Source organism: Tachysurus vachellii, chromosome 21 (genome assembly GCF_030014155.1).
Source record: "Tachysurus vachellii isolate PV-2020 chromosome 21, HZAU_Pvac_v1, whole genome shotgun sequence".
In the NCBI taxonomy this organism is placed as follows: Eukaryota; Metazoa; Chordata; class Actinopteri; order Siluriformes; family Bagridae; genus Tachysurus; species Tachysurus vachellii.
This window is the reverse complement of record NC_083480.1, coordinates 13,832,604-13,843,378: the sequence shown is the minus strand read 5'-3', so window position 1 is coordinate 13,843,378 and position 10,775 is coordinate 13,832,604. Positions and strand designations below refer to the sequence as shown.

General features: G+C 37.9%; 1 protein-coding gene across 1 annotated transcript in view; it reads right to left on the bottom strand.

Annotated features, from left to right (window-relative positions):
• Nucleotides 1–1,951: 1,951 nt before the first annotated feature.
• rapgef5a (Rap guanine nucleotide exchange factor (GEF) 5a) overlaps nucleotides 1,952–10,775 on the bottom strand; it is a 94,631-nt gene continuing 85,807 nt past the window's right edge. The window contains exons 21-26 of the mRNA XM_060897648.1: nucleotides 10,578–10,668; nucleotides 8,316–8,366; nucleotides 8,142–8,229; nucleotides 7,817–7,881; nucleotides 5,775–5,829; nucleotides 1,952–3,880 (exon numbers count right to left, since the gene is read on the bottom strand). Coding sequence (XP_060753631.1) covers nucleotides 3,762–3,880; nucleotides 5,775–5,829; nucleotides 7,817–7,881; nucleotides 8,142–8,229; nucleotides 8,316–8,366; nucleotides 10,578–10,668 — 469 coding nt within the window. The 3' untranslated portion in view covers nucleotides 1,952–3,761. The remainder of the gene's footprint in view (nucleotides 3,881–5,774; nucleotides 5,830–7,816; nucleotides 7,882–8,141; nucleotides 8,230–8,315; nucleotides 8,367–10,577; nucleotides 10,669–10,775) is intronic.

Sequence of the window (10,775 nt, the reverse complement as noted above, 5' to 3'; positions counted from 1 at the left end):
GAAAATTGTCCGTAGTGTGTGATTGCGTGAGTGAATGAGAGTGTGTGTGTGTGCCCTGCGATGGGTTGGCACTCCGTCCAGGGTGTATCCTGCCTTGATGCCCGATGACGCCCGAGATAGGCACAGGCTCCCTGTGACCCGAGGTAGTTCGGATAAGCGGTAGAAAATGAGTGATGAGTGATTTTGATTTGAAAAAGGAAAAAAGTAAAACTGGGAACTTTAAGAAGAAATATTGAGTTGGTAGAAGAGGATAATGAGTGAAATACAGTATAACCAAGATCGCAGTTACAAAATTCTATAATTTACAAGATTATAAAGTTCTTATTGGTAGATTCAGGATCTTCTAGTATATATCTTTTAGTATTTGTAGCTGCTGGTGCATTAACATCCATATTTGTAATGAACGTGAGTATTTATTTGTTGGTGCAAAAGATTTCTTTGTTCTGTGTATGTTTCCGGGAAGAACCTTTAAAATTCATGAAAGGTTTCCATTGCACAACAGTTTCTTTTTAGTTGAAAAAGATAGCACTATAAGAAAAAGAGGTTCTTTTAAAGAACCATTCACTAAAAAGATTCTTTGGGGAACCAAAATCGGTTCTTTTAAGGAATCACTCTGGAAACCTCTTTTCGGTTCTTCCTATCATCCTTATTTTTAATAGTGTATGATAGCAACACAGGGAGATTCCACTAGACATCATTTTTTTAATGAAGAGCTGAGCATGCTTTAGCAGAGAAACTGGGAATTAATTAACCCGTGTCTAACTGAATTGAACCTTGTTAGCAGACTAATGAACGAACAACCTCAGCTACCAATATTATTAGAGCAGGTAAAAGAATAAAGGTGTTCTTTACACCGGTGAAATGAACCCAGAGCCTATATTTTTTGGTAATAAAAACAAAACACCAAAGCAGATGAAACACAGATGGCAAGACTTACCTTATAATAAATTTAGTTATGATCAGTTCTTGGTACATTTCTGTGTCGAAAAATAAAATCAAATGACAATTCTATAGAATTCTACAGAAAGGACTACACAAAAAATACAAGAAAAGAAATTAAGAGAATGCTAAAGATTAATTTTAGCATCATTAAATAAATATTATATTTTTTTGCTAAATGTATAAGTTTATGGAGTATTTTTTTATTACAGTGTTATTTATTTATTTATTTATTTGTTTGTTTGTTTTATTTCTTAATTAATTAAAGTCTTCTTTCTTTTTCTAAAGACATTTTCATTTTGCAAATCCTAAATCTACAATTTTACATTTATTCATTTTTTTACTCTTATGAAAAAGACAGGGTGCATCCGAAGGACAACAAACCAAATGTTTAGAAACAGAAATCAAAGTTTTATATTAAGCTATTATTTAAGTGAATAAAACAATTCAGTTGTGAAGCTTGACAGCTGTGGACTAATCGGAAATTCGACAGTAAGCACAAAACACAGAGGACGCCGCGTTTATTTAGTGTGACGAGTTCATGCTACAAAAAGTGTCTGCAATTTGTACAAAAACAGGAATTTAACATAGAACTAACACTTGGGTAATTTCTGGATTTCTAAAAAGTAAAAAAAAAAAAAAAAGACAATAATATAAACAATAATAATAATAATAATAATAATAATAATAATAATAAAAAGAATAATAAATAATAAGAATAATAGTTATTATTATTATTATAGGAATAAAGTTAGAAAATATCATAGTATCAAATATAATATATAATTAATGTTATTTTTTCTTTTTCAATATATTTTTTTCGTTTAAATATTTTGATATAATTATTTAAACAAATATATATATACATATATATTTACTATATATATATATATATATATATATATATAGTAAAATTTCTAAGATTTTATGAATTCTACAGTTACTTTTATAATTCTGAAGCGATCATTTTAAAGACAAAGCTGCGCATCAGAAATAAGAAACCGACGCCGAGTAATATTACATAAATGTTTTATTCACTGGTTTGCTGTAAAAATGCATATTATAGAAAAGTTGTATGTGGTTTCTATAGCAACGGAGGGAAAACACACAAAAGGGAACCATATTGCTTTGCATTTTGCGTTGTGATACATAAATAATACAGAGCATATCTATTTCTATGTACGATCATGGTTTTCATCTGTGTGTGTGTGTGTGGGTGTGTGTGTGTGTGTGTGTGTGTTTACCACATGCAAACCAGCTGACATGGTGTGAAAAAATTCCACAGCAACAAAATACAAGAAGCGTCTAAAAGAGTTTTTTTTTTTTTTTTTTAGTCGAGTCGCCTCTTTTGACCAGGTTACTGCAAAAAACATACAGTCTAGCATCTTAAAATATTACACATAGTTATATATAGATGATATATATATAACTGGAGATGTGCACAAATGATATTCTGCACTGTTATTATCCTTCAGAAAACATAAATTACAAAACTAATAAGAATAATAAATAATTATAATAACAATGCCTCAGTCCTCTAAAGCCAGGAAAATGTCAGTAAGAAACGTGCAGTGTTTCTTTAATCGAGCCAAAAATACTGCATAAGATTCATGGCTTTTGTTCTTTTTAGATTTAATTCTTTTATAAATGATATTCCCTTTCAAATGTGTCTCAGGGTTGAGTTAAAATATTAGTAGCGATCCTTTTAGGAAAAAAAAAATCTCCTAATGAAGCCAGAATAATATATAAAATCTAATAGCTGCACATAAGGCTAAGGTTGGAATTTTTTTTATGTTAAATATTAAATCTCTCCCGTAATCATATTTGGCACAGAAATCAAATGTATGCAGATGCCTCATGATAAACTTGTACATTTATATAACTTAATATACAATATTACACATTACTGTATAAACAAAGATATAATAAGTGCAATACATTATGTGCACGCATGCAGCTTAAAAAAACGAACAAACGAACGAAAAAAAAAACAAACAAACAAGCGAAATGTCAATAACCTCCTGTTTAAATCAATTCGGTCCAATGTGGCATCAGTGAAAGTAAACGTGATGGCTCGTGTGAAGCGTGAAACGAACACTGCACTCTTTTAACAACCGCACCAGGAGTCTGAAGCATTGCACAGGAGAAACAGAACCATGTATCCGATGATAATAATAATAATAATACTGTGTTAAGGAAGCTGGGATAAATCCACTTCCGCTGGAAAGGTTCGAACAAATATCACGACGACTGACGATATTCAGAATTACTTTTAGTCTTTATTAAGCGTGGGTTTGACGTCTCTGGGTCCAGACGTACGGTAGCTCGTGCTCGTTTCTGTCCTGCTTTTTCACCCAGTCTCGAGACCTGGATCTCAGGCATGTCCCTGAAAACACGCGTGACGTCTCAAACGTCTGGGTCGTGTCCCGATATTACTTCTCAACTGTAACGTAGTCGTACAGTACATACGTCGTACTTCATATGTCTGACGTTGTGTCGTTTGGCTCGTCCACACATTGACTATGGACTAGTGAATACTGACTCAGCAGAGACAATAAAAGCATCCTAAACACCACAGGATCCTAATCTCACTCCTATTGGTATTTCACGAAGAGGCTCAACCTCTACATCTAGTGGTCAAACGAGTATGGTCGAACGAGCATGCCACCAAAATGAGGACGTTTTTGTTTAGTCAGTGCTGAGGAATTTGGACACGGATCCCTCGGTGAGAATCTGCTTACAAGGAAAGAAGAAGAAAAATAAGACGTAGTAGTGAGACAGACGCTGCTGCATTTCTGGTGAACACCGAGCCGGTGGCGGTGTTACGCTCGGGGCTCCAGTCTGTGCGACAGCTCGAAAAGAGTCTGCTGATTGTCAATGATGTGAAGGTAGTGCACGCTGGATCTCAAGTCCGCACTGTCGCTCTGGACGACGTCACTTCCTGGAGAAACAACAAGAAAAAGCAGGCAAAGCACCAGGACTTCATTAAACAATGACCCTGATGATCAAATTTATATTTCAATTCCTACTTACAAACAAAGTTACAAAAAAAATTAAGATAAGATATTTAATACAGAAGCATTCTGTTGATGAAATATTAGAAAAAAGAACATTTAAAGGTGGATCTCTGAAAGCCAATGTTGACATTTGAAATCACCAAAACAAACACGCCCCTAACCCAAATGGGTGTGACCCCTTTTTTGATAGCTCCGCCCCACACATATGTACGTAACCCAGGCAACTATTATGGCGGAACCTGCTGGGGCGGCTGGCCGAGGGGATATTTTTATCAATAAATGAACTCAATAAGTAATACTATGGTAATACACATGTGTTTTTGTAGTACTGTGTGTTGTACCATGAAAGGTTTAGCTCCGTTTCACCCGGAAGACGACGTTCAACACCTAGAACCCGAGGCAGAGGTAACGGCAGGTAATCGCCATGTCAATGTTTCAATCGCTTTCTGCTAATGTCACACATGCGCACTGAACACTCTCTCCGCCGCATATTGACAAGACACGCCCCTTTCTGCTCACGCCCCTTTCTGCTCATTGGCTACACGTTTGTTTTGTTAGTCGGCCCGACTCGGTTTTCTGAAGCATTTTTCAACGATTGTGCACCCCACCTTTAACCTCTACTGAAATAAAATACATATTAATAAAGGATAATATTTTTTAATGATGGGGAATCCTATATAACAAATATAAGGGCTATAAACCCTGTTTAAAGATTGCATTGTTTGCAGAATTCAATATTAAATTCATTTCCTTCTGTTAATATCTTCTTTGGCTTCTTAGACACTGTAGAATTGCTTGAAATAAAGAAAAGAATCAGCCAATCAGAAGCAGGTTTGATAACATTAAGGGATAATGAAGGAGCTGCTGTTTATTATGGAACTGAGAACAGGAACTAATGTGTTTCTTGGTTTCACAACATTAAATGAAACCATTAAAAGATAAAAAAAGAATAATTCTTTAATGCCATTCTTTAATAGATAAATATCATTTGTTGTTGACACTGACACATCCTTTTTTTATTGGACAAGAAGTCCACTTCACATCTGGTGAATATTTTTTAGATATCGTCGCTGTCGGGCGGAAACCTCGTATGTCCAAATTTCATGTCAATTTCATTTTTTTTTCACATATCGATGCTATTGGTCAGTCCCCACGTGGGTCTGTTATTTTTACAAGTTATTAACCAATCTAAAGTCTTGAAAATAGCTTGAGCACAAATCTCATAACTCCATTGGACACTTCAACTGTCCACCTCTTCCTCACTCCACGGGAGAGCTTCACGGCATATTTCTCCTCAAGAAGAGTCGCAACGAATCAACACGTCTTCTGAGGTAAATGTCTTCAAAACACTGGGCTCAAAGAAAAAAAATCTTGACCCCCGCTAGTTCTGGTGCTCGTCTGAGGACAGGAATTTAGCGCAAGACAATCCAGTGCAACGCGGACTAAACCCTGTGCACTGCAGATAAGGTACGGGGTTTTTTTAATTTCCTGAAAAATAACGGTTTTGGAGATACGAGGATTCCGCCTGACAGTGACGATATATTTAAATATCTGATTTTTAAATCTATAATATAAAAGCAACTGTCCTTACTTTTCTAGAAACTTTAAATAAGTGTCATCTATCAAACCTACAGTCAACTCCAGAATTATTGGCACCCCTGGTAAAGCCATGACTTTTTTCCTAAGCCTTTGCTCTACACATCTTACAGTATCATACAGTATCTAGAGATACAGTAGACTGAGTTAGAGTATACAGTATGTACAAGTATACAGTCGTTTCAAAATAGGAATTTATTTTACTGAAAGCTGGAGACTCACCGGTTTGTTCAGTCTGACAGTGGCGTATGAGACGGACGGTGTCTGCGATCATGTGCTGAAGGAGAGAGGAAGAAAATGAAACAAAGTCACTTACTCACTCACTCACACACTCACACACTCACACACTCACACACTCACACACTCACACACTCACTCACACACTCACACACTCACACACTCACTCACTCACACACTCACACACTCACTCACTCACACACTCACACACTCACTCACACACTCACACACTCACACACTCACACACTCACACACTCACACACTCACTCACACACTCACACACTCACACACTCACTCACACACTCACTCACACACTCACTCACACACTCACTCACACACTCACTCACACACTCACACACTCACTCACACACTCACACACTCACACACTCACACACTCACACACTCACACACTCACACACTCACACACTCACTCACACACTCACTCACACACTCACTCACACACTCACTCACACACTCACTCACACACTCACTCACACACTCACTCACTCACACACTCACTCACTCACACACTCACTCACTCACACACTCACTCACTCACACACTCACTCACTCACTCACTCACTCACTCACTCACACACTCACACACTCACTCACACACTCACTCACACACTCACTCACACACTCACTCACACACTCACTCACACACTCACACACTCAGTCACACACTCAGTCACACACTCAGTCACACACTCAGTCACACACTCAGTCACACACTCAGTCACACACTCAGTCACACACTCACTCACACACTCACTCACACACTCACTCACTCACACACTAACCCATTCACTCACACACTAACTCATTCACTCACTCACACACTCATTCACTCACACACTCATTCACTCACACACTCATTCACTCACACACTCACTCACTCACTTACTCACAAACCAACACAGACACACACACACACTGCTGCGTTTCATAAAGAAAGAAAAAGGTCTTAAGGTCTCAGAGCCCTCTTTTCATCACAACACAAACAAAACAGTAAAACATTAGACATTAGACTAGATCAGGGGTATGTGTAACAGCCCAAATACATAAACCTCCTTGTTACATAATGCTGGAATAAAGAAATTTACACAAACTCAAGCAGGCTCCATGATATTTACAGGAGCTTGCGATTTTTCAAAATGGCCACAGATGTTTTGTAGATTTAGACCAAGGAGCATTCAGCCAAAGCCCTCTAACATTCACGTGCATCCAATTCCACTGATAGAAGAATCCTGTGCTTAATATTTTGCCACTTCAAGTAATTTTGGCAAAAAAAAGCACAAAAAAAAACATGAAAATAATTGCATGAGAAATTCTGAAAAAAAAAAAAAAATATATATATATATATATATATATATTTTTTTTTTTTTTTTTTTTAAAACTAAAAAGATTTTTGTCTCAATGATCACAAATAATCTGTGAAATCCAGGAGCGTCTAAAGCAACAAACACCGCTGACTGAACAATTCCTTAAATATTAAGATTTAGGGATTTGACAGAACATCGGTTTGATCTTGGCTTCGTGGTAACGTCTAAAATAATTCAGTCAGATATATTTAGTATAGTAATATGTTATTTCTGTTCAGTTGAGCTGATGTGAATGGTGCAGATTTACAAAACTGGGTTTTAAGGCTTCAGGGGGGAAAAAAACAGCTTCAGACGTCAAAGTGTGCTGAAAAGGAGGAGCTGAAATGCGATAAGGTGAACTTTTGTACCAAAGAATTAAACTCCATGCACTTAAATGTCAGACTCCCTAATGTGCTTCTCCACCCACTCCTACACAAACACCTTTATCGCTAAGCATAAAAATAGCAACAGGAAAAAGAGAAAAAGAGGCACGATGCTGTTATATCAGACGCTGACATTTACGCCTGTGTAAAAATAGAACCGTCTCTTTACTGCTGTTATAAAAAAAAACTTGAAAAAAATATGAAAATAGTTTTGAGCATGGCGTTAAAAATGGACTGGTTGTTATTTTATTTGTATTTATTTTTATTTACAATCACTTACCAGCTTCTCGAAGTTGACGAGATTATCATGAAATGTTTTGTTTCCCTCGTGAATAAATGTAATGTCTGGAGAGAGAGAGAGAGAGAGAGAGAGAGAGAGAGAGAGAGAGAGAGAGAGAGAGAGAGAGAAAAGCAGTCATAAAATGAAAATTTCATAAAAGTCATAAAAATTAACTTTTTTTTAATGAAAGTTTAAGCAAGAGTATTATATACTATATTATATACTTATATGGCAACATTTGAAGCATTAAATGTGATTGCGTTTTTATTCCAAACGTTATTTTTTGTGCTTGTGGAAACGTGGGAACGGCAGACAGAGAGCTTACCTTTAAGCAGCAGAGGCATGAAGGGGATTTTAGGCGGCTTCATCTTCCTGAAGGCGTCTCTGTAGGCTTTGTGGTTCAGAGAAGGGTCCTGTAGCAGAGCACACAGAGTGTTACGGCCGTGTGTCTGTGTCACACTGTGTCAATATTGTCAGTATGGTGAGTTTGATTACTTACAGTTAATAACTCAAGCTCAGAGAAAAGCTTCTTAAATTTTCCAGGAACTTTCTGCAGGAGTGTGAAATGAGACAAAGCTGTAAAACAGACTGCAGTATAACTGAGCTAGGTTGAAATGAAACAGCATGGAAAAATTTCATTTTGTGTGTGTGTGTGTGTGTGTGCATGTATGTGTGTGTGTGTGTGTGTGTGTGTGTGTGTGTGTGCATGTATGTATGTGTGTAGGTATGTATGTATGTGTGTATGTAGGTATGCATGTGTGTGTGTGTGTGTGTGTGTAGGTATGTACAGTTGAGGCCAAAATTATTAGCCCCCTTATGAAATTAGACAAAACTCTTGATTTCTCCATGGAAATGACCATTAACAACAAGTGTTTTATAGTGTGTTTGTTTCCAAAATAACAAAGACAAAATCTCCACTAAGTTTGATTAGGATATTTAATTGAAATAGTGAGTTGAAACAAGAAAGGGCAAAAATGAAACGTCCAAAATTATTAGCCCCCGGTCATTAATAGTCAATAGTGAACCCTTTCTGAGCCACAACTGACAACAGCCTCTTAGAGTAGTTCTTTACTAGGTTGGCACAGGTTTCCTGAGGGATTTTAGCCCATTCTTCCATTGCAAATTGCTCCAGCTGGTCCAAATTACGTGGTTTCCGAGCATGGACATTCACTTTGAGCACTCGCCACAGATTCTCAATAGGATTGAGGTCTGGGCTCTGTGTGGGCCACTCCAGGACCTTTGTTTTGGTATCCTTCAGGAACTGTTGGACCAATTTCGATGTATGCTTTGGGTCATTGTCTTGTTGGAAGACCCAGCGACGACCTAAGGCTAGACTACGAGCAGATTTCTGCATATTATCCCTCAAAATGTCAACATAATTTTCTTTTTTCATGATGCCATGCACCCGAACAAGGCTCCCTGTGCCTGAAGCTGCAAAACAGCCCCACAGCATGATGCTCCCACCACCATGTTTAACTGTGGGAACTGTGTTCTTAGGGTTGAAAGCCTCACCCTTTCTTCGCCAAACATAAGCAACATCCATGTGCCCAAACAGTTCCAGTTTAGTCTCATCAGACCAAAGCACAGACTCCCAAAACTCATCTTTACCTTTCAAATGTTCACGGGCAAACCTCAGTCTAGCTGTGATGTGCCGCTGTTTGAGTAAAGGGGTTCTTCTGGGACGATGGCCCTGAAGCCCACCACGATGAAGAGCCCTCACAACTGTGTTCCTTGAAACATCAACTCCAGAAGAGGCCAGGTCAGCAACAATCATCTTGGCAGATGTCTGGGGCATCTTGCTGATATCTCTGACTATTTTCCTCTCCAGGGTTCTTGAAATCTTTCGCTTACGACCACGCCCAGGTTTGTTTCTTACAGAATTTGTCTCCTTGTACTTGGCAATGATGCAACGTACGGCGGTTCTAGACACTGTGAAAAGCTTGGAAATGCCAGTATAGCCTTCCCCCTTATCATGAGCCTCCACTATCTTCCTTCTGAGCTCAAGACTGATTTCCTTTGTCTTTGGCATGGTGAGTAAAAGTAGTCTCTCCCAATAATGTGTTCAAGTGCCCTGTTCCTTGGAGTCCTTTAATGCTGATTGAATGCCCAGGTGTTGTTAGGAAGCCAATTGACTGCACAGGTGTGGTTTGAAAGCTGATTGATTAATTAGGTGTGTTTTGAAAGCTGATTGATTAATTGGGTGTGTTTTGAAAGCAAATATTCACAAGGGGCTAATATTTTTGACCACCCCATTTTCACTATATTTGATTATAAAGCAAGCCTAAAAATGTATTTTATATTCCAAAATGTACCAAAAGCTACTAAATAGCATTGGCGAATGTTTGATTATATCAAGTTTTATCAATGCTGCAAACATTGGAAAGATCTTTAGGAAAATGTTCCAAAATTCCTGGGGGGCTAATAATTTTGGCCTCAACTGTATGTATGCATGTGTGTGTGTGTGTGTATGTATGTATGTATGTATGTATGTATGTCTGTGTTTGTAAGTATGCATGTGTGTGTGTGTGTGTGTGTGTGTGTGTGTGTATGTAGGTATGTGTGTACGTGTGTGTGTGTACATGTGTATGTGTTTGTGTGTGTGTGTGTGTGTGTGTGTGTGTGTGTGTGTGTGTGTGTGTGTGTGTGTGTGTGGTTAGGTATGTATGTATGTGTATGTAGGTATGTGTGTACGTGTGTGTATGTGTACGTGTGTGTATGTGTGTACGTGTGTATGTGTGTACGTGTGTGTGTGTTTTTTTACCTCCCATGTCTGATTGAGTCGACTGACAGCTGCTGTGTTTAGACCCATAATGATGGCAAAGGAGGAATTCAAATTCCTCTGTGCTTTACAGCTGTGGAAAGGAAACACACACACACACACACACACACACACACACACACACACACAAACACACACACAAACACACACACAAACACACACACACACACACACACACAC